Source organism: Populus euphratica, unplaced genomic scaffold, assembly GCF_000495115.2.
Source record: "Populus euphratica unplaced genomic scaffold, PopEup_1.0 scaffold1.1, whole genome shotgun sequence".
NCBI lineage: Eukaryota > Viridiplantae > Streptophyta > Magnoliopsida > Malpighiales > Salicaceae > Populus > Populus euphratica.
The window spans coordinates 3,852,066-3,878,926 of NW_011499845.1; the positions used below are offsets into that span (position 1 = coordinate 3,852,066).

At 36.0% G+C, this 26,861-nt stretch overlaps 4 protein-coding genes and 1 pseudogene across 5 annotated transcripts; all 5 read right to left on the bottom strand.

Annotated features, from left to right (window-relative positions):
- Nucleotides 1-1,919: 1,919 nt before the first annotated feature.
- On the bottom strand, nt 1,920-6,883 carry LOC105121919 (uncharacterized). The gene is made up of 10 exons (XM_011020783.1): nt 6,578-6,883; nt 6,428-6,496; nt 6,234-6,309; nt 6,075-6,140; nt 5,010-5,039; nt 3,647-3,776; nt 3,356-3,525; nt 2,743-3,028; nt 2,318-2,487; nt 1,920-2,170 (listed from the first exon to the last, which is right to left on the bottom strand). The coding sequence occupies exons 1-10, from the start codon at nt 6,764-6,766 to the stop codon at nt 2,016-2,018; spliced, it is 1,341 nt and encodes a 446-aa protein (XP_011019085.1). The 5' UTR covers nt 6,767-6,883; the 3' UTR covers nt 1,920-2,015.
- Nucleotides 6,884-11,373: 4,490 nt separating this feature from the next.
- Nucleotides 11,374-12,735, bottom strand: LOC105121925 (uncharacterized; annotated as a pseudogene).
- Nucleotides 12,736-13,755: 1,020 nt separating this feature from the next.
- PER1 (1-cysteine peroxiredoxin 1) lies at nt 13,756-15,362 on the bottom strand. Its single transcript, XM_011020807.1, has 4 exons — nt 15,130-15,362; nt 14,878-15,026; nt 14,535-14,681; nt 13,756-14,330 (listed from the first exon to the last, which is right to left on the bottom strand). Exons 1-4 carry the CDS (start codon nt 15,242-15,244, stop codon nt 14,079-14,081), a joined length of 663 nt encoding a protein of 220 aa, XP_011019109.1. The 5' UTR covers nt 15,245-15,362; the 3' UTR covers nt 13,756-14,078.
- A 2,385-nt stretch (nt 15,363-17,747) lies between these two features.
- Nucleotides 17,748-20,092, bottom strand: LOC105121940 (ADP-ribosylation factor 1-like). The gene is made up of 7 exons (XM_011020819.1): nt 19,933-20,092; nt 19,662-19,828; nt 19,508-19,578; nt 18,797-18,916; nt 18,508-18,626; nt 18,104-18,185; nt 17,748-17,975 (listed from the first exon to the last, which is right to left on the bottom strand). The coding sequence occupies exons 2-7, from the start codon at nt 19,807-19,809 to the stop codon at nt 17,970-17,972; spliced, it is 546 nt and encodes a 181-aa protein (XP_011019121.1). The 5' UTR covers nt 19,810-19,828; nt 19,933-20,092; the 3' UTR covers nt 17,748-17,969.
- Nucleotides 20,093-21,783: 1,691 nt separating this feature from the next.
- Nucleotides 21,784-25,710, bottom strand: LOC105121947 (solute carrier family 25 member 44-like). Of its 2 annotated transcripts, none has more exons than XM_011020830.1 (6): nt 25,447-25,710; nt 24,359-24,740; nt 23,306-23,502; nt 23,062-23,203; nt 22,746-22,905; nt 21,784-22,230 (listed from the first exon to the last, which is right to left on the bottom strand). In XM_011020830.1, the coding sequence occupies exons 1-6, from the start codon at nt 25,515-25,517 to the stop codon at nt 22,100-22,102; spliced, it is 1,083 nt and encodes a 360-aa protein (XP_011019132.1). In that variant the 5' UTR covers nt 25,518-25,710; the 3' UTR covers nt 21,784-22,099. The 2 variants fall into 2 exon arrangements, with proteins under 2 accessions (XP_011019132.1, XP_011019141.1); XM_011020839.1 differs by having other exon boundaries at nt 21,784-22,169; nt 25,447-25,709.
- Between the last annotated feature and the right edge of the window lie 1,151 nt (nt 25,711-26,861).

The window sequence follows — 26,861 nt, forward strand, 5'->3', positions numbered from 1 at the left end:
ACTAAATAAATTGAAAATAAAGGTGAAGAAGTCTTTTAATTTGTTCTTGTCAAATTAAGAGAGAAAAATCAAAATTTCAAGAATTCATTCAAGATTAAGAGTTTATAAGTAGAATAAATACTTGTAGGCAAGAAATTAACAAGAAAATTTAAACAAGAAAAGAAGAGAAAGAGTCAATTGTTATTAGAAAAAAAAAAAAGAGCACTCAAAAATCTTCAACTAGTTAAAGATCGAAACCTTGATTTTTATCGTATAAGGTGTTCTACACATGGTCTTATAAATCATTTCAAATTCAATTATGAATTGATGACTTGATGTTAAATTATAGATCAGGATTCTTAAACTTGAATTGGAGAAAATGTATTGATTGTTAAAATTAAGTTAATTCATGTGATGAATGTGATCCTAGACTCAACCATTTATTTTTATTTTGAACATGACTCATTTCTTTTAAAAACTTAAAATATAATATCACATGTTCTCAAAAGAAAAAAGACTTAATTTTCACCCTTAACGTGTTTAAATAGTCACCTTAGTGACTTTTTTGAATCTGCTAATAGAAATTTCATTCTGACATCTTTTTAAATTTTTAACTATATCTAGAGTTATAAAATTCCGTTTCAAGTAAGGTTGGTTTCATTTAAAAGTTAAGACATGAGGTTACAAATCTCTTAAAGGAAGGGAAACCCTATTTTGCACCAAGATAATCAAAATTACTCATCATCAAATCATACCTACTGTCTTACAGGGTCTGTCACAACCTAATCTTGGTTGGTGATCCATAACTGGAGTTTCATAACTTCAAATTGAGCAAGATTAATTTTGTTATATAATCAACATCTAAAACTATAATTTTTATAAAGGAATTAGATCCTAATTCTTTCATTCTCTTACTCGAATTATCTCTAAGAGTTAAGAGACGAATCTGTTTAGAACGTTTCTATTTACACATAATATCCACACCAAAATAACCTATTATCATAAATCTAATAAAGAGAACCACAATTTCTCCATTTTTCCCTTTATGCTCTTCATATGACTATAACTGGGTACCCCTTACTTAATCCTTATACGTTTTCTTTCAAAGCTTATCATAATTTTGCCCCCTTAATCATATACAACACATGAATTAAATTAATTTTAACAACTAATATATTTTTTTCAATTCAAGTCTAAGAACCCTAATATATAATTCAACATCAAGACATCAATTTATAATCGAATTTCAAATGACTTATAGGACCATGTTTAGAACACCTTATCCGGTAAAAATCAAGGTTTCAATTTTTAACCAATCGAAGATTTTTTACTCTCCCTTTTTTTTTCTTAATGACAACTAGCCCTCTCTCTTCTCTTCTAGTTCAAATTTTCTTGTTAATTCATTATTCATAAGTGTTTATTTTATCTACAAACCCTTAATCTTGGATGAGTTTAAGAAATTTTGGTATTTCACTGTTGATTTGATAAGAACAAACCCAAAAACTCCATCTTTTTTTGTTCTTATAGTTGCTGCTGATTTTTGATGAGGAAATGAGTATTTATACTCCATAATTTCTTTTATTTACACTTAGACTTTATTTTCTTTAAGTGTATTATTTTTGTCCCCACCTCCTTTTCTTCTTGTAATTAAACTACACCTCTTTTTATTTTTTATAATTCCATCTAATGTTATCAAATATACATGATTCGACTGCATTTCCAAATATACTCTAAATCAATGTTAAATTTTGATTTTTTTGGTATGAAAATTTTGTTTGGAATTTATAAATACAAAATATTTTGATGGGTTTTTTATGAAAAATATTGGGTGATTATCCCATAAAAAAGATAGTGACAAGCCTATATGTATAACTATTTTTTTTTACCAGAGTATGCTGCGAATAGTACTGTTAACAAACTATGGTGCACAACAGTAGAAGTGTTTAAAATCACCCTTGCCATTAGTAAAGTCGATGAAATTCTTGACATGATATTCATTATATTTCTTATTGAATGTAAAAAAAATAAAATTATAACTAAAATGGAGTACTAATTCCAAGTACATTGACCTCTGCTTCAATTATGCAAATGTCCTTAATAACATAGGCATTGTTTGGCTGATAAATATAATCCAGGGAAACATATCTTGTCCATCCACTTTCTGATCTTGAGGCACCAAACCAGTGTTTAGCTGTAAGAAGGAGAAACAATCTCAACTCTTTTCTCTTCATTGACAGAAAAAGAAGGGGGGGGGGGAATCCAAGAATCTCCTCTGATGCATAATCTTCCAGGTGGGGTTGTCATGTTAAGCCGGCAAAAAGATCATTTGTGTTCTTACCTTTACCAGAAAGGTCGAACTTCCTATCCTTGACTTGATGTAAAATGCGCAGGGTGTAATCCGCATATAGTCTGCAACCAGCAGGGAGGGTTTCCAAATCCACAGCCAAGTACAGAGAAAGATGGGTGCCCATTCCAAAATCTTTTCCCTTAGGATAGAGCAGTATCTTCCTGAAACAACCAGTACAGGTAAAATTTAAAAGAAAAGAAATTCAAAACTGCTACTAAACACCAATAGAATAAAAGAATATATGAGAAGGTAAATTTTCATCCCGAAAAGAATAACCAGCAGGTTTGCTTATACAATGGTAAATTTCGTTCTGACCACTAACGAATTGTTAATGTAAGAGAAACACTGGCCTCATAAAGCATATCCAAAACACGTTTTTATCAAGATTACAGACTAAAATTACAAAATAAATATACCATTTTTCACTTGCCGAGCTGAATGTCTGTGATTCTTGACGTTTTTCACCCAACTTCATGAAGTTTTCGATCTTCCAAGTGTGCTTGAAAGCAGCAGTAGGTTGCTTTGTCATTGATAAAACCTCTCCTTTGCCTCTGCTTCTTTCTTTACGGACAAATACTTCTGCTCCAAGCACACAAGTGTCTTCCAGAAGGAATCCGTAACAAGAATCATTAAATGTTGAAAGCTGAATGAATTGATCAAAACCCCATTCAAGCTTCAATCCATGAAAACGTCTTTCCTGTCCTGCTGCATCTATCCTTGGCAACAAGGCCGAAACATTAGAGAGGGGCATCACTTTCTCTCGAGTTAGACTAAATTACTCAAGTAGTGATGGAAGAACACCATTGCAAGTAAATCGTGCTGGTATCCTTGGCAACAAGGCCAAAACATTAGAGGAGGGCATCACTTTCTCTCGAGTTGAACTAAATTACTCAAGTGATGGAAGAAAACTATTGCATGTAAATCTTGCTTGCACCCAACTTTGGTGATGCTATAAACATTAAAACAAAAACTGCAACTAATGATAATAGCTTGAGGATCTAGTGCAAAGTAATGATTTAGAAAACATGCCTTGAATTACCAAGTAGCTGTCCTTGTTTTGGTCAAGCAAAAACAACCGGAAAATCACGTGGACCTCCCAACCAAGTGGAAGAGAACTGGCGTCAACCTTTGCTAAATAGAGAGAGATGTAATCTTTTACATTCCTGCTCTTGTTTCCACTTGGATAAAGAACCAATTTCCTTGCAATGCAAACATAGGAGGTAATAAAAAATGAAAGCTGTACTGCTAAGGGTATCTCCCAACAAAACATGACAGCAGTTGGGGATGGCAAGACGCATTTTTACTAAAAATAAAATGTACCATGTATAGCCTCCAGCTTCAAAAACCCCTGATTCATATTTCTCCACCGCATTTTTTGCAAGTAACGAAAATAACTCTATTTTAACTATGTAATGGACGGGTGATGCATCTGATATGGATGCTACCGCACCTGAAAAAGGAAATGATATCAGCACATACAAGTTTGATCACTCTTTGGTTTGGTTGTTAAAGAAAATTTGATCACTAGACAAACAGGCTGTGTTAGAGGGAGAGCTGCGTACGGCAGAAAGGGCACGCTCACAGACAACAATCTCGGCAGTTATCAGAAGAGAAAAAGTTAGGTCACGGAACACGATGTTAGTCGATTAGAGAAAAAGGGAAGGATAGGGGGAAATACCAGGAGGGGGGGAAATATTGCTGAGAACTTCTGTCATGACGGTGACAATATCTTTCCTGGCAACAAAATCCACTAAACGATGTGCAGGATAGAGGGGAATAATAATAAAAAACATTTGTTCCCCTATTTGTAAGAAAATCAAGAGAGAGTAATTATTCGAAATTTTTAGAAGTTGTTTTAGGATATTATTATCCTTTGCTAGAATAAAGATTACTTTCGAAACAGGAAACAGAATGGATTCTCTGCTTGCAGATGCAAAACACGTCTATTGAAAATACCATGCATTATCTCCTTGCAGACCGCAACCCTACAAAGCTTAAACACAACGATATGCTTGAGCAACCAAGTACATTCGCGGGGTCAATGACTTTTGCAGCAGGAAAACCTCAGAAGGAAATCCATGGCATTCGACTAAAATATGCTTTTATGCCCATGAAAATTTTCTTTTCTTTTCTTTTTCATTGAGATACGCATATGTTTAATTGCCTCAAACAAACACGTTAATAAATTGGACGACTAAATAACCTTAAGAATTTAAAGTGATTAGAAGTTCTCACACCGGTAATTAAGATAAAAAAACACTGTAGAAATCACTTTTTAAATTAATGTTTTAAATTTTTTTATATTTAATATTAATATATCAAAACAATTTAAAAAAGTAATTAATTTTAAGACTAAAACCACAATGGACCATTAAACTGAATTTGCATTGCATTGTCGTAATATCAATATTTAGTAAGCCAAAAATGCAGGCACGATGACTATAGAAACACAAAACAAGAACCAGAGTATACATTTACAAGATCCAAAAAAAGGTGGGCGAGTTAAAATTTGATGTTCCCCATTCAATAGCATTTGGATTTCAATCCGCGGAAAAACACTAGAGTTCGTATCACCAAAGCGCGTAATATAGGTAAAAAAACTGCAGCACAGAACCATACAAGTCAATCCACTGTGTTCATATTCTGTCTTTCTGAAATTATACGAAGTTGGAATTCTCTCGACCCGCTTTTTGACTATTCAATCTCAGTAGCCATACATGGTAGTATATAAAAGTTTTAACATTCTTTAACAGTAGACTCTGACTTGACCTATAATCTCATCTACACTGCCATATTATGCAATAAGAACCAAAGATATGCTTCTTTTCGCACGGCAGCATCTCCCTTGCTCTTTGCTATGAGGATGTTACTTTGGATTTTGGTGTTTCATACCCCAAATTTATTAGCTTCTCCACCAATTTTTTCTCAGCATTTGCCTAACAACCCAAAACAACAACAAAATTAAAAAGGAAAAGAAAAAACAATGAGAACTTTTGGTATGCTAACTCGTGAATGTACTCAAGTCACAAAGATCACTATTTAGTCAAGATCAACAAATATCGATCACTTAACAATGCAGATAATATGGAAAACATGGAAGTCCAGGAATTAACTTACTTATTTTGAGATTCCTTTTGCATTCAAAATGCTGGTATAACTTTTTTTGGAAATACCCAGCATCTGGTAAACATGCTATAAAATCATTTCTCTAAGAAATTCCTAAATTTCTCCAAGTTATTTTCAATAACATGCAGTTCCCAGGCTACCATAATTGGAAATAATAGACTTTAGCCCTTTTATTGCCAAGTAACTTTTTAGGTTCAGCATCAGTTTAACCTTTTCTTCCTTGTGTAACAGTCATGCTTCAGAAGTAACCGTGTAGAAATTTCCATGAATTTTACACATAACATCACCCAGACTTTGTCAGCTATCAAAATTGCTTTTCAGATAATATTTCATTCATGTTTAACCATCAATCTCTCCTCACTGAATACAATCTCGATTGAACTCTTTTGCTTGTACAGTTTTATATCAAACCCATCAGATACCAGAGAAACCCCTATATAATAATGTTACTTTTCTCGAGATGTCAATGGTATATTATTTTCATAACTATTTATCTGCAGCTACTCTCATGAGCATTGGATATGGCCATTGCTACGAGAGAGATGCAACCAGGATTCTAGTGCATAAGCAGATGCTTGTGTGCGTGCTTGCGCACGAGAAAGAGAAGGGGAGAGAGAGCAGACCTCAAGCAAGGGACTGTTCTTAGGAATGTTAGAAGCCAACATTATATTTAGTCCAGTCTTCAACACTACAAAAAAAAAAAAAAAAAAAAACCCAGAATTTCTCATCTGATCAATCCCATAACCATCAAACTTTCATTCCATAACATAATAGCACCTACCTAATCGTCGAGCAATGCCAGTTCCTGAATTGTCAGAATTTCCTCCGAGTACACAAGTCACACTTGCCGTATTATTCTACAAACACATCACCAAACCAAAATTAACTACGCAACAACACAATCAATCAAGAATTAATAGTAATAGAAAAAACCTCACTAAAATTGGAAAAAATAATAAAAGAAAAAATACTTACAGGGCGAGTGGATGCAGCAGCATACAAGTGACCTAATTTACCAGAGTTGCAACCAATCCATGCATATATCTACGATCAATTTAACAAAAAGGGGACTTAGTTAGTCAACTAAAAAATATTCAAGGAACGATGAACTAGTTAATTGATTACCTGTTTGCCAAGATGGATAATCTGGAGGTGAAGGGTTACGTCATCGACGACCTCCGTGAAGCAAGTGACCTCCACGCCGTTACCAGAAGCAGCGTCGTTTCGGCTAGACGACGAGGGTTGTTGTTGTACATTGAGGTTTTCCATGGAGGTCTTAAGCGCTTCTAAATTACTATTATCTTCACTAGCCATTACCTCCACACCACACCACACCACACCACACCACAGACGGAAAGAGGTAGAACGCTCTTCATTCTTTTAAGATTTTAACGAGGGACTAGATGACCCGTCGCTCAATTCATTAAATTAAAACCCATTGCATTTTGTAGGGTTTTTCATCTTTTTCTTTGTCTAACAGCGGTTAGTATCGCTCCGCCAGTAGATATGTGCCACGTCATCTGCCTTTTGTTTTCAGTTTTAAATTTTAGTAGAGAGAAGGGAAACCTTAATTCGGTCCGTATTATCACCATTCTCAACTGAGTTTCAAATATAATCAACATTAATCCATAGCTTCTGACAGTTGAAATATTTTGTTCCGTTTTCATAAGATGGTTCAGTGTTTTCATAGGATATGCGAAAATAAAGCCTTTATGTGTACTTAGATGTTTTTGCAGTTAAATTTGTTTTTTAAAATGTTCTGGTAAGCATTATTATTATTATTATTATTATTTTTTATTTATATGGGTGTTCAGGTCAGTTTGCGCGTACCACGACTAATTTCACGGTTCACTGAACATTCTACAAGCCCAGTGAGCATGTAAGACACCGCTAGGATGACAAACATACACAATAAGGTTCGAATCTGGGTGCAGAGGAAGAGAATAAATCCCTTTTCACAGCTGGGCTAACACCTCAAATGCATTATTATTATTATTATTATTATTATTATTATTATTATTATTTTAATATATTGATATTAAAAATTAAAAACATAATATTATTTTAATATATTTTTAACAGAAAAATATTTTTGTGGAAACAGCATTATTAAGTTATAATAATTTTTTGTTTTATTACACCAACTTATATAAAGAAAAAGTGGGAAAAGTTTTTTTTTTGGATAAATGTCATCTCATTTTCTTATTTTAAATATTAGCATCTAGAATTATTCTTAAGCCAGACGTGCATATTTCTAAAAAAAAGAATAGTTGTGGTCATTGGAAGGTAGCCCTCCAGAAGAAAACCTTTGTAACTCCATGATCAACACCAGGAAATCGCTTTCGGTTATAATGGTTTGGTTGGTGGTCTCACTTTGGCTCATACTTGATGCACTGAGATACTAGTTGACTTTACTTACTGGCCTTCGTGGCCTTGTATGGACAATAGAAAATGATAGAAGCATCAATTGAATTTCTTTCCTTTTCTTTGGCAGATAGGTGTATCAATCAAAATCAGAACAGATGCTTGCATTGATAATTAGGTCAAAGCAGCACAGGCTATTCTCACTCGATAGCTGGTAAGTGATCTAGCTTGTGGTTCATCAAGATAGAGAACCATGAAAAAAGGAACGAGTGCTCCAAGTTTTTGCAGCGCATTAAAGTCGTTTGTATCTAGATCATTTATTAATGGAACTATGGCAGTGAACTTTTCAGTCATTTCTCAGTTCTCACCTCATCTTCAGAAACGAATGCTAGGCCCTGGCGAAGGTTATACTGAAGTGATGAGATTCCTTTCCTAAGCTAGTCGTATACCCTTTGAGGTCACTGCGACCGATTTTATCTTTCTTATATAGAGGATATCTCGGGCTCTACACCCCGAACAAAGCTTCCGAAATAATGAAAAGTTGAATTGAAAAGCACATAAAGAGCATGTATCCTGATCCGTCCATTTATGATTGATCGATTGATCGAATTCCTAGATACCACCAAATTCTCATTTCTTTCATTCTTTGATATGGCTATATATACATTAAGTGTTTTTTTCTCTTAACAATCCTATTCGCATTGCTTGTTTAAGTGTTTGCATTGAAAAAAAGAAAAAAATGAAATTAATATCAAGCACGATAAAAAATTAATTTGATGATCAAAGCAAGTGTAAGGAATTAACTTGAAAGAAACCCAATTACAAACAAAGGATACCCCAACTAAAATAAATGGGAATAATTACCACAATATAGATCATATTAAAATATGATGATCCTAAGATAGATTACGTCAAATAAAATTTAATCAAGCAATCAATCAACGATCCTAAACCACGCAGCGGAAGTGGAGGGACCAGATACTTAGGTTAACGTACCGGCTGATTTAGCATCATGTTGGGGACATAGAGGAATCGTTGGATACTTGGCTGAAGCATTTTCAAGTAGCCATCTTTCATCATTGAATATTAACTAAGATGAGATGGATAGTGCTACTGCAACTATTGCAGCAGTGAAGGCAACTGATATCGCAGAACAAGTTGCCTCTTTGTCGAGTAAGGAAGAAGATGAACAACTTTCCTTGAGAGGGTCTCTGGCTGATGTCAGAAAATCAGCTCGTACAGCAGCTCTCATTCAAGCTATGCCTATCGAGCCAGTTCTTTCCGTCAAAGACAAACAAAGAGCAGCAGTGATATTTCTGAAGTTTCACTTGACCTAGCTGCCCTTGGTTCTTTGAACATAGTTCAAAACAGAGGTCACTTCGAAGATTATTAACATTCTGCAGCTGGAAGAATCCAGCAAAAGTTTCACGGATGGAAGGGAAGGGGAGATATTTTGAAGATACGCAATCGAATTGTAAAAATTCAGGTACTTTAATAAAGTGTTTTCTCATGCCATGTGCGTTACATAAATCACAATAAATGGCTTGCCGTGTGAGTATCATCGTTTAGGGAGAGGATATGAAGTTAGATGCTGTGATTAAAAGCGGAGATTTCCAAAATAGAAGTTAATTTTCAGTTTATCTTGACCTGTTCCTAGAATGTGCTTGTGAGGTGTTAGAACCAGATGTAACTTCTTTCCAGATGAATTGCAGTTCTCTTGAAGCTTTTGATGTTCACGGTGGTTGCTTTTTACTACTAGATCTCTAGAACTGTTCTGTTTCTATTTCCTTTTGTGTTTTTTTCCTCATAAAAGCATATTGAACTGTCAGCTTAAGTGTCGTTGCGATGTTTAAGAAATGCAAATGCTGATTCAATATGGTGATTGCTTTCAGGCTGATGTGAGGGGACATCAAGTTCGAAAGCAATACAAAAGGGTAGTTTGGTCAGTTGCAATTGTCGGAAAGGCAATATTGCCTTGGAGGTGGAAACGTACTGGTTTGCGGTGATTTCAGTTGCAAAAGACAATTGGAGATGTTAAACTAGAAACTGAGAAAGCAGATGAAAATGATTTTCTGCAAATAAGCCGCAAGCAGAAATTTGCCGGACTTGAAAAGGCAAGTAAATAATTGACAAATCAATATCTATTGATATTGTAATTTAAATAATCTACTTTATATAAATAATTAATCTAACCATCTCAAAAAAATCAATGTAGCAATTACGAGAATCAAGTCAGCTTAAAGTGGCCAAAACAAGATTGTTTGTTACGAGAAAAAACCTACTCGGACCTCGGAAATGTAATTCCGAGGACTTTGGCACTAAGATTAGAGATTATTCTTACCACAAAGCATCATTGGCGAAAAAGAATAGAAGTGATTAGCATAACTCCTTGTTCAATTTTAACGATAACATCAATGGTAGGAATGATTATAACAAGCAAATCTTGTTCGCGAATAACAAATTGATCCTGGCAACCCAGGAGCGCTATCGCTGTCAAATTGACATTGAGGGAAATCGAACAGTAAGAAGGTAGCATTAATCATGTTTAGTTGCTCATGGGTCCAGACATTCTGAGCAGAAATCCACATTGAAAAGGAGAATCCAACGTCTTAAAGCGCCCGTCCTAGAGTGAGCTGAACAAAAAGGTGGGCTCTGAATTCAAAGATTGACGATGGCGCCAAATGATATGCAGGGTGTAAAACATCATATGGGGCAACGAAGATAGAAGCCATTAATCGTAAATGGAGAGAGGGAAACTTTATCTGTGCAGTGGAAAATGAGCTTTTCCACCGAGATACACATGGACGATCTTCACTGCATAACTTGCAAAGGGGCAGGGTTGCTTGGTCACACATGCTTCATTACTTTTGTTTTCTCAACTGGTATTTTGCCTGTTTGCGGGACAATTCATTCCCATATGCTACATTTAAAGGCCATTGACATCATTATTTCCGTGAGGATAACGACTTGTTAATCTCGGCATTCTTCGAACAGCCGGAAAATTTTCATTCTAGGTGGGCCTCGAGAATGGATGGGCTAAATCGGCAAAGCCTGGCCCAGTTAAACAAGAAACAGGTGAAGCCTATAGGATGATGAAACACACAGAAAAGATCAAAAGAGCGAAGAGCGAGCCCCGGACCAGCTAATTTTTTGGATCCCAGGAACGGGATTATATATATACATATAAGAGGTGTTAAAAGAGGTGGAAAAAAAATTACAGAAAAACTTTCTATTGAAATGCACAAGAACAAATTTCAGCGATTCTCGTTCTCATGACATTGATCGAACGAGAAATCCACATATCTTCCTCATGAACTATAATAATTCTTATCCTTTGCTGGCATTAACAATTTTCAGCTTCAAATCCGAGCCAGCAATTTAGCACGACACATTCTTCTGAAACTCGGGCTCTCAGCGAGGCCTGGCACTTCAGGCGACATCGGATTTGAACAGGGTATTATAAACACCATCACAGTTAATCAATGTCGGATTTACAATGGCCATTGGATGCGAACGCCATTTTTTTTCTGAAAGTATCTTCCTCCTATTTTCTTCGCTAAATCAAAAGAATCTTTCGTTGTTAAAAGAAATTCAGTACATTTTCTCAAATTCGTTTAGCCATATTACATGTTTTCTCTGCTTCCAACTCCCACAACTTCAGCTAAAACAGATGAAATAAATAGGAGGGAAAATGGTGAGATATAGAAATGATTTACAATACAATCATGATCATCAAATCACTGGTAACGAACTCAAAACAAGTAAAATTGCAACATTGAAGAATGTCCACGGAGAATGGCTGCTTCTATGATCACCTGCTGTGAGACGGCCGCCAGCTGAAACAGAACACAAAACAGAAAAATTAGCCAGCAGACTTCAGTGCCAACCACATGTAATAAGTTTCTCTGACCCAAATAAACCTCTCTAGCGGCACTTGACAAGCAAATATTAAATAATTCTTACCACATTCTCTAGTATAATTTGAAGAGCTCGAGCACAGGCACATCATTCCTTCTGTCTCAGTATCATACCCACAAGCCCCCCCAGATTGGGAGCACCGTTCACAACCAGTTTCAGGCACACTATAAGAAAGTTTGATCCCATAAACCCAATCCGAAGGTGCAATACCCATCAAACTATCAGTATTAATCACAGTAGTATAATGCGTGCAGTCCAAAATATTCATGCTCATAAACTTCACAGTATCATATCCCGTAAAACAACAGGGTGGAGAACTATTAGTTAACAAATGGAAAACTCTAAAAGCATTGCACGCGCCATATAATTCTTCACAAGAGTGACCAGAGAAGCTGAAACAAAGGTTTTTGTAATGGTTAAGTACCGGAGAGTCGATGGAGCAATTAAGAAGAGCAAAAACAGTGTCTGGCGTTGGAGGGATAGTAACAGATTGAATGTCTGTCATGATAAAATCATGATGCGGTTGTAGAATAGAGCATGTTGACATAGCAGGATCATATATAGTAATTGTTTTTTTGTCATAATCTATGTGTTGGACCTTGTAACCACCCGAAGGGGTTAAGAAAAACAAGTCAGTGCTGCAGTTCAGCATGTGCCGAAACTGTGGTGCACCGCACCCATCATCGATGCCGAAGGGATAGTTTATGGCAATGCTGCCACAGGAGGTTCTGCAGGGAGTGAGAGAAAGGGCTGGTGGTGGTTGAAGTGTTAGGATTATGAACATGGATAGCTTGAAAGTGATGAGCGGTGCCATTGTGGAATGCATACTTGGTTTCTTTGCAAACCCAGAAATTCATAGTGGCAAGAGGTTTTTATTGAGAAGTGCTAGTCTGCGAGGCTAAGTGAGGAAAGGGCAATTTCGGTGATGGAAACTCAGAAAGATCAGTGACTTTAGCATCACATCGATTTTAGCGAAAGGAAGGCACAGTCACTGGCAATCTGTCCATAATTTTCTCTACCAGCTGGGGTGGGATGGAAGGCTTTTTGACCGTTAATAATGAGACAGCCTGTGCTGGGATCCACCAGTTGAAATTTGAGGAAAAGATGGCTCGTCTTTTTCAAACATAGCGGCCCTGTGTGCGAATTGAACTCAGCTTGAAAAATGTGCATAAGTGGAATGCAAGGTGAAATTTTTCATGAGGTCGAGTTATCTTAGCAAGTGAATACTGAGGATTCATCATTTGAATATTTGTATTTCATCAGATAAATACATGAATTATCTCGTGATGACATGATTGAAAGTGACTACTTAAGAGTGCAAAGATAAAAGAAACAAAAAATTGACTCCTTGAAAGAGCATTTGCATTCTCAGGTTTTTTCTAGACAACAACTTTTACCTCCTAAAAAAACTGGTTAATGAAGCGTTTTCGAAGAGGTTGGAACTAGAAAAAAAGTATGTCACTGAAAACGATAATAGTGTAAACCTAACTATTACACGACGACGAGATTTTTCCCGATTAATACGGAATTAATGCTCGAGCCCAAATTGATGCCGCCCTGGAATTTTTAGCGAGTAATGCCCTGCGTAAGGTTATGAAACAACGTGTGGAGGGGTGGATGGGGTAAATGGTAAATTTCTTGAAAATTGATTGATAAACTAGATTAAAAGGGCAATTCGAAGTTAATTCTTTAGGAAATTCGTGGTCAGCTTGGAGTCAGGGATAACAGGATAGTATTTGGAAGGGAAATGGCAGCCAGGGCGAGTCAATAGTCAGGGGAAGAACTCTTCAATGCTTAAGTTAAGCCGTTGCTCAATTAATAATATCCAGAAATTAACTTAACAATGAACCTAAACGGCACTATTTTAATCACAAACAGTCGTGTTGATGCTGATCTGACTCGTACTGCATATGCAAACATCCTAATCCAATCGGCAGATCCAAAAACCGTAATGCCAACGAATCCAGCACACAAGCCAAAAGGTCAATAGCTTGTTGAAGTCTAGACGACTAGAAACTCTAAAACTTGTGCGTCTGAAACCACACGGGGTACAGAGCCCGAGAAACCAGACACTACCTCAGACTAGCGCATACAGTGTTCACGTTTTTATAATTCAAAGACAAATGAAAATTGTAGGCAACAAACAGAAATGACGAGTTGAAAACTTGAAATGGTCCTGTAGACAAAGGAGTTTTCTTTCAACAAAATACATACGTAACAAACAACTAGTCACTCGCACACAGAAGGGACTTATTTGGAAATCAGTCTACAAAAACCACATGTTATGGATGAAGTTGGCAAGCTTGTTCATCTCCGCAGTGAAAAGAAGTCCACTGATCATATTCTAATGATCAACATTGGTGAAGCGGAGGTATCCTTTATTGGATGGAAGGTCAACAGTCTTGAATCCCTGAGGGAACAACTTTTTAGCTTCCTTGTCAGAGACACTAGGGGAGATGACGACATCTTCACCTGGCTTCCAATTTGCCGGAGTCGCAATCTTGTTCTTTGATGACCTCTCTAGGGAATCTAAGACCCTCACCACTTCATCCATGTTGCGGCCAGTGCTTGCTGGGTACAGAAAGCTCAACTTGATCTACAATATGAAATCATCCCAAAATTAATTAAATTTGGTTGACGAAACATGGTCGCTTAAATCAATTTCAGTAATTGATACTTACATATAATTACCAAAGATATTAATTCTAACTTTTGAAAGCAAAATGGAATTTTTTTTATTGCTAGTCAAACCATTTATATAAAAAAAATGAGAGATAATAGTTATTGTTTTCGAGCTTACCCTCTTGTCGGCACCAACAATATGCAGAGCTCGAGATGGAACATTGTGCCCTGAAGAGTCTTTCTCGTCCGGATCCACCATATTAAGTATCTTAATGAGTTCCCTCTGAGGATCTGCGATTATTGGATATGTAACCTTGCATCCAGGCTCCATGCACGAATTGTGCACTTAATTACTCATTGTTTACGAATCAAAAAATATTACTACTGATAAAAAAAAAAATTGAAGTACATGTAGAACAGAGACAGTACATCCATATACCTAGAACATCCCTTACATGTTCTACTGAATATCTTCCAATAACCCAAATTAACAACGATCGTTTAGAAGGAGAGATTCTTACAGTGTAGGCTTCAATGTCCTTGACCCACTCAGCATGAGACGAAACATCATCACAGGATAACCCCAAAAGCTTGACCCCTCTCTTAGCAAATTCTGGAGCATGAGCAGCCATCTTTCCAAGCTCGGTAGTACAAACTGGTGTGAAATCACCTGCATGCAAAAAAAACTTACAACTCGGACACCATTAATTAACTTACAATAAACATCAAAAACAGTTGTAAAAAAACAAAATATAAATATATAGAGACACAACCTGGGTGCGAGAAGAGAATGGTCCAGGTATCTATGTAGTCATGGAGCTTGATAACTCCATGAGTGGTCTCAACTTCAAGGTTTGGGACGCTGTCTCCAATAGTAAGGCCTGGCATTGTCAAAGTGTGAGAAATTAGTCTGTTCTCTGTATGTTTTTTTTGTGATTGTGAGGTAGGAATTTGGAAGATGGGGATTTAAAAGAGTTGAGGGGTGTTTGCATGGAGAGAACGTGGCATGTGTCGTGGCTATGGCTTGAGCGGTTAAGTGCGTGCAGAGTGGTTTTTTGAGGACGGACCATACATCCACGTGGGCAGCTTTCACACGTTTGGTCAGTCCTGCTCTATGTTTGTGACTTGTCGTTTGTCTCTTGACACGAGCAATTCTGCAACGGGCACAAGAAAAACGGGATTATCTTCCTCTAAATTCCTACGTGGCAACATATCCATTAATTAATCATAATTACAATAATTTAACTAAATTGGAGGTTGTTGATTTATTGCTTCCTGAATTAACACGTGTTCGTAATTAACTGGAAACAGAAAGGATCTAGGGCACCTTTTCTATTTACGGGAGATGTAGGCTTGTTCATTGTTTGAATCTGATTTTTACGTGTGTTTCTAATTATTATTTTTTAAATCCATTTCTCTCATGGTAATTTTTCAAAGGTATAAAAGAAAGCAGTTGCATCTCTGTGGCTGTTGCTGTTGTGGCTTTTCCTATTTCTCAAATTTCTAGCACTTTCGATCCTGTTTGGTTTTGTCGTCATCCTCGTGTTTGAGATGAAAGAGCGCGGGGGCAAGGAGGTCAAAAGCATCCACCTCAACAGCGTATTCAGCACTTGATCGCTCGTGTGAAGATTTCAAATCCGTGTAAGGTGGTGTTTGGGAGTGGTAGCGATTGCTGCTTGAGGCATTGGTGATGGTGTAAGAAGTGCAGGATGAAAAGGGGGAAGATGAGGAAGACGGAGAGGCTGAAGAAGATGAAGACGATGACGAGATTAGACTCCCGAATTATTTTCTATGGACTTTTACAGGGGATGCCATAGTTAATTTCCTCCAACGCTGTATCCACCGAGAAGGGAAAAGAAATCTATTGGCTACTTGAGCTTCTCATCAATGTTTGCAGCTGTTCTTTGCATCAGCTGATGACTATATAGCAAAGGGATGAATCATGCTGGGAAACTGAAGAGGATGCTTCAATGATCTCCAATACAACTAAAGTCCCAAGCAATTATATTTTATAGTAGCATTGCCGGTCTCTCTTGCTCCCTCTTCGCAAAGGCGATTTTGTAGAATTTCACTGCTGCTCCTTCGGTTATAATTTATGATCTGAAAATTACTACTTGATATGCGAGCAATAATCACTTTGAATTCTTAAGACTTGCACAAAAATTTCATTTAAAGGAAATGTTATGAATGCAACAGATAGAGCATGTATTGCTAGTTTGGGCTGATCGGGTTGCTAACTGGGTGCTAGGGAAGAGTTGGAATTTTGCCGGTGTTCGACTGCAATAAGAAAGACAAAATGACCCAATCATTTGTTTTGGGCGTAAACGGTTTCTCTAAGTTCCATTTGTTGGGCCAAATCCAGGATACCAACCCATGATTAAGCTCCTGTTGGGGAGTTCATGAAGGTCGACAAAAATTCAAGTTTTTTTTTTAAAAAAATAATTTTTTTCTACTTTTAAATTGTTTTGATGTGTTAATATTTAAAATTAGTTTTAAAAAATAAAAAAAACATATATTATTTTAATACATTTCTCACCTAAAAAAAACATTTTAAACTTTACTATATTATCAACCACCCTCTAAGTTAAAACCTTCCATCTCTTGTCTGAAAACAAAGCTGAGGGAGACAAACCTTACACGCCTTGGCCATTTTTTAGTCTGAGTTTGCCTTGACAACCTTACTGGAATGACGTGTGACTATTTTTTAAAACTCTAGCAACCTAACAGGTTGCCTACTTCGGCGTATAAATGGAAGCTACTCTAATTCATTGCCCCCGTACTCGAAGGAACAGAAAGATCATTGCATATCATGATTCAATTTTTGAGTTTCGTATTGCAATGACTTTCCTCTTCTTTTTCTTCCACTAATCTGTGGTGACTGTCCAGTAATCCACATATTAATCGATGCAGTCAGCCAGACTTCTGCAAAAATATTCTTGATAGCAACTCAGAGACCAAGGAAGCAGATATTAATGAGCTTGGAATCTTTACTGTAATGCTAGCAATGGCACGGGCGAGAGTAAACATGGTTTATTGTCAAGTCCTCCCTTCAAAATGTGAATGAAGTAATGAAGGACAAGCTTTATACCTGCCAAATTGATTATGGAGGCAAGCTAAAGGGTGCCTATAGGTTATATGATATGTATTTGGATCACATTCTGCCAGGATAAACTGGAAACTGAGCATCTAGGTATTTAAACTAGCTGGATTAACTGTATAATTTGAATGCGATTCCCATGCCGGGTTTCATCTCCGGCACCTGATTAAGACAAAGGCCCCTTAGATTTGCCAGGAGAAAAATTCAAATGGCAATGTTCAAACAGTATTTAGACATGCCGTGCTTCTCTAGAGTATTGTGATGACGGTAAATGAATCTATATCGTCAATTGACTGACACTCCAAACTACTCATCGCTTATATTCAGAACATATTCCGATGCAAATAGTCTGCATCGTGTATGTTAATTAAAAAGACAAACAGAGTACTGACAGCTGAAATATGAATTTATAAAACAAATCTTGTGAGAAAAGTAAAGAAAAAAGAATGGAGGCAACATCTAAAACAAAACGTCAAATGCTAGCACAAGTCGTTGAAAGAATTTCAACTCAGTCCGTTAAGCCTGTAATTTCAAAAAAAAAAAAACAAAAAAAGTGTAATAGAGAATATAACTGACAGACCACAATTAGCAGAAAGTGATACTTTGGAAACTATGGAAGCAATGAAGAATACAGATATTATCGCACATACCTTGCTAGCAATGTTGTTTGAAAGCCAGTCCAATCCTTCATAAAGCCCTTCTCCTGAAGTGGCACATGTGCTCTGGATATACCTGCAAAACATCAACAAAAGTTACGTGCTTGCTTATGTTTGTGTAGAGCGATCAAGCTATGGAGAGATAGTTCACAAGAAAAGAGAAGGTATGAAGAGCATGAGAAGTTTGCTTCCAAGTCTGTATTCCCCCAAAAAAAAAACATGCATTTTGTAGGTGGAAGGAGTGGCGAGCAGAACCACATGAAGTCTCGCATCATGAATTAACAATGTCAATGCTTGGTGCCCTGCCTTAAGGATAACGATGAATTTGTGTTTTTCATGCTTTGTAGGCTTGTGCATCGGGCTTGTGTGGGAGTGAGAGAGAGTGCTATCAACTTTACCAGTGGCGTTGCCTTAGAGAATGAAGACCAAGCTTATCAGTGATTTCAGCAGCATTCATTGCATTTGGAAGGTCTTGCTTATTTGCAAACACAAGGAGCACAGCATCCCTCAGCTCATCCTGCCCAGAAAAAATAAAATCAATATTATTTCCTCAATCCTAATACGTCACTGCATATAGGTTCATGCAAAATTATCATCTCATTATTCCAGTAGCATAAATAAAAGACATGTCTGCCATAGCAAAATCTTAAACGTTGATATATAAGCAAATATTGACACTCTCAGTACCTCATTCAACATCCTGTGCAGCTCGTCTCTAGCCTCACCAACTCGATCTCGGTCATTACTGTCAACCACAAAGATAAGCCCTTGAGTGTTTTGGAAGTAATGTCTCCACAAAGGGCGAATCTGAAATCATCCATTAAAGAAATTACAATTTGTGGATGGTAAAACCACTTTATTTTTTCAATCAAAGTTCAAAAAAAAAATAAAAATAATGATAATAATAATGATAAGTTGAATTCGACAATGGACAAGCACTTAGAAGCCCAAAAGGAGCTCTATAAACAAATCACACACAGTTACTAATCCAACCAAGAGGAAACCGAACATGTGTTTACAATCAAGGCTTTTATCAACAAGCCCCTGTATGAAAACACCCGATGATAACAGGCATCGATCACATTTCCACCGATAAAACAAAGAAAGTAGATGCTATTCAAGATGCCAAAGCTAATTCACCTCTCATTCATGCCCAACACCCTCTCTCCCTCTGATAACATCCAGGAAATTAGAAAGAAAGCAAATCCATGCAGAAGGACCACAATTTTACCAGGAAAAGCCTAGCATATGATTGATTAGTCAAACAACAATAAATACGATCCACACAAAACAGTCACCATAAGCGACCATCGGGAAACTAGAATGACTAAAACGAGATTCACTCGCTAAAAATAAAATGCAGAGAAGAGATAAATAAATCAAAGGCATGGCAATTACCTTATCTTGACCACCAACATCCCAAACGGTGAAGCTAATATTCTTGTATTCCACAGTTTCCACATTAAATCCTAACAGCATAAAAACCAGCGACTTAAATATATATAGAAGAAAAGAAGAAAAGATGAGGATGGTTAGCCTGTAAATAAATTACCAATGGTAGGGATGGTGGTGACAATTTCTCCCAACTTGAGCTTGTAAAGAATGGTGGTTTTACCAGCAGCATCAAGACCTACCATCAGAATCCGCATTTCCTTTTTTGAGAACAACCGGCCCAGTAATTTCGTGAAAGAGAGCCCCATCTTGCCTGCCTTATTACAACTGCAATCAAAACAACATTCATTTATGAGAGAGATCCGGATCTAATCACGCAGGAAAGAAATCACAGAATGCATGTGCTCTTTTCTAACATGTAAGAGACTTACCGCGGTGCTTGAGGAGGAGACAAGAGAAGTTTGAGATCTAATTTTTTTGAACAAGAGAAATGCGTTTCTGCCCCTCTCGCCCTCTCTCTCTGTATCGTCTATGCGTTTATAAAGGGTAGCGCCAAAATCGGGGTTACAAATAGCAAACAGAACAAACTCCCTTTTTTCTTTTATTTGAATTTGAATTTCTGTTTTTTTTAATTATTATTATTATTATTTCGGGTGATCGCAATTGTGGCCAGTGGTTATCACGGAAACTTGAAAGCTTAGCTTATAAGTATGGGTTTGGTTGGGTATTTAGGGTGTGTTTGATATTGTGATTTTTGTTGTGGTTATGGTTTGAAAAAAATTGTTTTATAAAAAGTATTTTTAATTGAGGTTGATTTGAAAAAATATATGTTTGGTTAAAACTGTGGTTGAAATTGAGGTTAAACAAAAAGTAGTTTAATGTGTTTGGTTAAAAAAATGTTTTTTAAATTAAGGTTATAAAATAATTAAAAAATATTTTTTATTTAAATATTGAAAATTTAACTACTATTATTATATCATGAAATAAATAATATTGATACCAAATATTTTTTTATTATTTCATTAAACTATATGTAATATCGTCACATATAAAATTTATTCAATAATAACTATATTTTTCATGGTTTCTTAAGCATGTAACAACAAAAATTGAATTTTTTTGTTACGTCATCAAGCGATATCTTTCTAATTTTTTGAATAAAATATAATTAAAATAAAAATAAAAACTAAATTTTTTTAATTGGGTCGGACCCAGCAAGAACATAATTGGAATTGCGATCAAATTTCACAAATACTACGTCATCATGCGATATCCTTCTAATTTATGTAGTGTTATAAATAATGTTAAATACTAGTTTTTCTAGTAAAACTCAATTTTTTAAAAAAAAATTATAATTTCATTACGTACAAAATTCATTCGACAAGAACTATAGTTTTCATGATTTTTTGAGCATGTAATAAAATTAGGTCAAATATTATTATGAATAAAATTTAGATTACAGTACGAGTAAATTTAATTCACATTAAACTATATTTAAAAAAACAAAAAAAAAATATTATTCATATTTTTGTAAATAATATGAGCAAAATCAATTAATTACACTGTTTTTTTTAAATAAAAAAAATAACTTTTCATATGAACAATATACTGAATTAATTCATTTGCTAATTTTCAAAAAAAATTTAAAAAAAAATCAATATTTACGTTAATAAACAGTGATACAGCAGAGCATGGCTACTGAACTGTGTTAATATCGAAGAAGCAAAATGCTGCTTCTCAAAAACTTGTGGCTCCCCACAGTTATTAGTGGGTCCCATAAAAAAAAACTGCTATTTATATCTTATCAAACATTAAAAATTGTGGTTACGGGTGAACCTTACCCGCAACCACAATAACAAACCCCCCCTTAAGTTATTGGTTGTCGCTGTGGCTGCGGGGTTTAAATCCTTACACAGACATGTTTAAATACTTCCTAGATCTTAGCTCAAATAAAAGTTTGGCATTTAATTATTAAATGATAATAGATATTTTCATATTAATTTAGATATTAATTGAGACACTTTGAGGTGTTTTAAAAAATAAGTTATTCTAAATAAACTTTTTTTATGGTGAGACTGAATCTTATCTGCTACTGTTATCTTGACTATAAATTCAAGATAAAATCATACTAATTTCCTGACGCCAACAACATTTATGGAGGTGCACGTTAGAGCACCACCATCATGTGTTTTATATGCTACTGGGCTACAATTTTGAATCTGTGTTTCATTCTTCCCCTCTTTCGCCCTTGCCCTGCCCTGCCCTGCCCATACACGACTATGTGTGGCCAATAATGATCCTTGTTTAAATTTTACCTTTTTTTTCAAATAAAATCCATCAAAATAATCAAAACATTCAAGAAAATAAATTTAAGTAAATAAATAAATAGCAAGGGAACATGTATTTCCAGTTGCAGAACGGAAAGGCCAGTGAGTAAACTGAGACACGCCTTCTTCATCAAAAAATTTAAGAGGACCAATCTCCAAGAAATGTTACCCTATCCTGACCGTGTCAAAACTGCCTTGAGTAACACTTGAGAGGCAATGGTTTATGGAGAGAGAGAGACTGGAGACTTCTTGGAATGAACTTCATCTCGGTTCATGGAAATGCGAGACCAGCGATTACTCGTCCACCTTGAGCCTTCATCCTTGCTTTATAGATAATCTCTCTAATAAAAAGGTGCAGCAGAAACAGTAATGGATTGATTAGCTGGTCTTCATTTGAATGTTCTAATGAGCAGAATTTTGGAAGGGAAGATTTAGAACAGAAGCAGCACAGAAAATAAATAAAGGTAATGCTACAAGGGGCAGAGTTTTTTTTCTGAACAAAAACGACATTTGATCAAACAAACAGCAGCATCTGCAACAGGATGACTCGTCAGGAAGTGCTTATACTTCTCGGGAAAAAAAAAATTGTTGTGTGTTTGACTGCAACTATTATACCAAAATCAAGACGAGTGACATCCATTCAATAATTAAGTGAGAAATCACTCTCCCTGTCTTAAAACAGGAAAAGAGAGGACAACAGGAATCGCAAAGTAATATCTGCAGTTGCAGACAAGGAAATCTATATTTCAAAGGCATGAATCAAGGAATATATGCAGAGGACAGATAACACTGGGTTTCAGTTTTTCAGATCAAAGCAGGTGCAAGAAAATGCCCAAGCATGAAAACGCTCATGAATCGTTCTATAATTCATACTAATCTGCCCATCATCAAAAGAAAAACCTGGGAAATGGACATACTTATCAGTTCATAGGTAACGATCATTGTAGTTCCATAGAGTGACATATTTAAGAAACGGGGTCCGAAACCTCTGTAGAAGCCCCACCACCCATCTTCCTTGAGTAGAGTCTTTGTTGTCTTGAGCACTGAAGGTCTTCCAGAACCATAATTATCCATAACCTTCCAGATAAGAATTCTCATGTTCAGAGTTACTCAAAATATAACATGAAGTTTCAAACAACACAAGATTTGAACTGAAAAAAACAGCTAGTTTCTCCTCCTATGGACATAGTAATGCAATAGAAACAGTTAATGGTAGTATGATACACCACATACCTGCAGCCGTGTCTTTATGGTATCCATGGGAGTAGTGATAATTGAGGAACAAGCACCAGCCACTGTTCCTGCCATAGCCTGAACTGTCACCATTTCCAGATGAGATGGTTTTTTGTCCATGTCATCCCTATAGCCCATGCTCCTAAAAATGGATATATATCCATATCGTTTAACATCTCAATCAGAAATTGCTGGGTTAGACAGCATATAGAGATAAGAGAACACGATAATTGTTTAGATGCACCTCCAAATGATGTGCTGGGCAGCACCGTAGGTACCCCACCAAAGCGCTGATGCTGGTGACTGCGTTACAGCTGTCAATCCAAAACCTCTATATAAACCACGGAACCCTTCAGTCTTCATCACTTTACACATGACATCAAATGGCCCCTTATAAGATACAACCCCGGGAAGCCCTTGCACCATTAGTCTTTGGCATATCTGAGAAAACACGACATAAGATTGTTTTTGAGACAGCACCAAATGAACTTGTTTTTGAGCCAATATTCTGCTTCTCTCATGATACAATCTTCTTCTTGCTGCTCAAACTGCAGCACCAGATGTCATTTTTACAGTACAGGATCAAGGAAAACTGCACAATATTTTATCAGCGGGACTCGTGTATGATAACAGCAGTAAAATGGAGGTCAAAGATAGACAAAAAAACTTCATGCCAATGCAACTTGCACCACATAAGAATATTCCCTAACATCCACTACTATAATTCTACATATAAACTGATACTAAATTGTTCATATTCTGAAACATTATTTTATTAGGTCATTTTTACAACTTCATAGGCTTTTAAGAATGCAAAGTGTGCGCTGCGAAAGTAAGACCAAATGTAACATAGGATAATAAACATTGAATTTGACACTCCCTTTTATCTGGTTATCTCCTCACAAGACAAATTGCAAACTAGATATTTGGCATCAAGCTTTAGGCAATTATCGGTTTGTAACAGTTGACAACAAGTGCCAAACTATGATTTTGATTCACATCTATGCTTTCTCTATGACAGTGACTCAAACTACAGGATGGATGTTTGTGTATCTTCTTAACCTAACCTGCAGTAAAACAATCTCCACCAAAAAAACAAAAACAAAAAGCAAATCCCAAAATCACCCCCACGATAATTTCCCCGGTGTACCAAAATAGTCCAAAAATATATAGTTATTGGCTGGTCAGGATCAAGGATTACGTTTTAACAAATCTTTTTTCTTTCCAATTGAATGGTAAGTACTTGAAGTCAAAAAAACCTCGGAAAACTACAAAAAGTGGAAACAAATTTACATACCACATCCAAGGGCACATAGTACACACAAGAAACTAGATTTGACAACATGCCCGCAACTCCATTTGCAATACCAACACGTGTTGCTTCAGGCATATCTAAAGCTTCAGTGTATTTGAACATCATATCTTTTGACACTTCAAGAGCTGTCAAAGAAAGAACTCTACCAGGTAATGCTCCAATAGCAGAGGTGCGAAAACCTCGAAAAAGACCTGGAATACCATCGTTCCTCAATATGTGTTTAGCTACGGATATTCCACCCATGTGAGAGAGCCCAGAATCTGCTACTTGCATTCTAGTCTTCACAACTGCTGTTGGGTGAAGCAAGCCTTGCTGAACAGTAAATAGGACAGCACCAATAATATGAAACTTCGTCTTGTCCAGCCTGAATCAGAGCCAGTAAATTACAAGTAGTGTTAGTTTAGATTTTGCAAAAACCCGAGTAGTGCCAGCGCTTCACGTGACTATATAAAATCCACAAAAAGAAAATGATGGCGAGAACAAACATCCTCACGACTCGTCATTGAAGAACTGAAATAATTGTGAGTTTAGATGCAAGCTCACTGCATGTTTACTAAAAGGGAAATGAGGATGGATGGGACACAGTCATTGCCACCTACTTGATGCCACTACTCGGGCATCACTCGAATAAAGGCAACAGAAAGCACCCAGCTAGCCCAATTACAATTTACTTCTGGCTCAAAAACAAACTCTAATCGATTTATGGATGCCAAAAAGGTTTATGATCGAATGATTATGTGGATGTGCCTTCAACGAATTTGATTATCAAAATCCATTAAAGTAAATTGCTCAGTAGGAGGTTATCCTTTCGTATAACAGAACACCATAGTCACTGTAATTGCTTAAGAGAGGTATAAAACAGAATAGATAATCAAATTACATGGACAGACATTATTACTTGCATGCCACCTCGAGAAAGATCGCGCTGGTGTTTTAAATATTAAGACACGGAACAATAAAAGCAAGCATTCGCGGTAGCCAGAACCAGGGATGAGCAGGCTGAAACTTAAAACTAACGAGATTTGTAATATAAACCCAGAAAATATTAAGAGTGAAAAAAGTGCACCGACCTGGCCCAATTGATGTCAGTATCAGCCAGCGCCAGTTCCGTAACACTTGTAACTTCCGTTTCGACAGCCATTGATCAACCTTGGATCTTCGCGCTCTTTGCCAATGATGTCGGAGAACGTTTGAGAAGGCAAGAAGTTGCCTGGCTGTCTGTCGGTCACCCTTCAGGTGGGGAAATGCTGGCGGGGTGTTTTGAGAGAGAATGATTTGGAGGGTTCCAGTGAATTCGGGGCAACCGACTGGACCGGGTAACTGGTAATGGTTTGGAGATGGGACTCTCTTCACTTTCTGGGCCAGCCCAGGTGTGTATTTTGGACTTCCTAGCCATTCTTTTGGTCAATTTGTTACTTGAGCATAGGAGCCGTGTCGACATGGTTGGGTTTTATTTCTTGATTATATTAATTTAATTTTTGATATTTTAAAAATTATAAAATTAATTTATTTAGATTTTTTTTTACTCGAGCAAATTACATACTAAATTGGGCTAATTTCTTTTTAGATGCTGCATGTATTCATAAATTAAAGTTATATTATTAATTTTTAGGGGTCTGTATTTAAAAACGAACTTTAAGCATAATACCTTTAATATTATTTATAATTTTCATATTCTGCACCCCAGTTAAATTTCAGTTACCCCCTCTCCTCCATTTAAAATGACAAATTTTTTTGTTGCATTAAATAAATCTAATAGAAAATTTACTAATAAAAACTTAAAGCTAAAATATTTCTATAAAAAGCATTTGGTAATGTTTTTATTTTTTACATCAATTTATTAAAATTATAAAAAAAAACATTAATTTAATTTTTTAAAGGAAAAATATTTTTTAAAAATAAAATTATAGCAATGCTAAATGGGTAAAAACTAAAAATAAATGTTAAATCTACAAGCAATCAAATACAAACACAAAAATAATATAAAGTATATGAATTGAGTTAGTTTTACTAAGTAATAAAAATCTCAACACGTCACCTAATTTATAATATTTATCTCAATATTGATAATATCCATACTAGTCCCCGAAAGCAATGTTTATAAATATAAAATTTTATTCGATTGATAAAGTGTATGAATTCGTGAAAAACAAAAAAAAACAATGAATATGTTGACGTTTGTCATGATTAATGGCTGATAGAGTGCTCTGGGTTCCTACTTTCTTCTTCTCGTATCTAGAAAATTCATTGATTTTTTTTTATGAAGTACGGATAGAAGAACTTGTCCTAAAAGCAAAAGAACTACTGAAACTACGTTAGATCCTCACAGTGGTTTATGCACAAGGAACAAGCAAACCCTTGAGCTGTATTCGAAGACATGAAAATTGATGTTTTTATGTTAGCAGTAAAAGCTCAAGTTCATTGAATTATTAGTCTTGTAGCAGTTGCATAAAAATATAGTAGGAATTTTCACACAAATCGTGAT

Coding starts and splice junctions, on each gene's coding strand:
- LOC105121919 (XM_011020783.1), bottom strand. CDS start 6,766: ATGGCTAGTGAAGATAATAGTAATTTAGAAGCGCTTAAGACCTCCATG. Junction 6,310..6,427: donor CTGCTGCATCCACTCGCCCT/GTAAGTATTTTT, acceptor ATGTGTTTGTAG/AATAATACGGCAAGTGTGAC. Junction 3,526..3,646: donor GAAGCTGGAGGCTATACATG/GTACATTTTATT, acceptor TTGCATTGCAAG/GAAATTGGTTCTTTATCCAA.
- PER1 (XM_011020807.1), bottom strand. CDS start 15,244: ATGCCAGGCCTTACTATTGGAGACAGCGTCCCAAACCTTGAAGTTGAG. Junction 15,027..15,129: donor CATTCTCTTCTCGCACCCAG/GTTGTGTCTCTA, acceptor TTTTGCATGCAG/GTGATTTCACACCAGTTTGT. Junction 14,331..14,534: donor TTGTTGGTGCCGACAAGAGG/GTAAGCTCGAAA, acceptor TTCATATTGTAG/ATCAAGTTGAGCTTTCTGTA.
- LOC105121940 (XM_011020819.1), bottom strand. CDS start 19,809: ATGGGGCTCTCTTTCACGAAATTACTGGGCCGGTTGTTCTCAAAAAAG. Junction 18,917..19,507: donor ATGTTGGTGGTCAAGATAAG/GTAATTGCCATG, acceptor GGATGATTTCAG/ATTCGCCCTTTGTGGAGACA. Junction 18,627..18,796: donor TGCACAGGATGTTGAATGAG/GTACTGAGAGTG, acceptor TTTTCTGGGCAG/GATGAGCTGAGGGATGCTGT.
- LOC105121947 (XM_011020830.1), bottom strand. CDS start 25,517: ATGGCTGTCGAAACGGAAGTTACAAGTGTTACGGAACTGGCGCTGGCT. Junction 23,204..23,305: donor GCCCAGCACATCATTTGGAG/GTGCATCTAAAC, acceptor ATCCATTTTTAG/GAGCATGGGCTATAGGGATG. Junction 22,906..23,061: donor CCATAAAGACACGGCTGCAG/GTATGTGGTGTA, acceptor CTTATCTGGAAG/GTTATGGATAATTATGGTTC.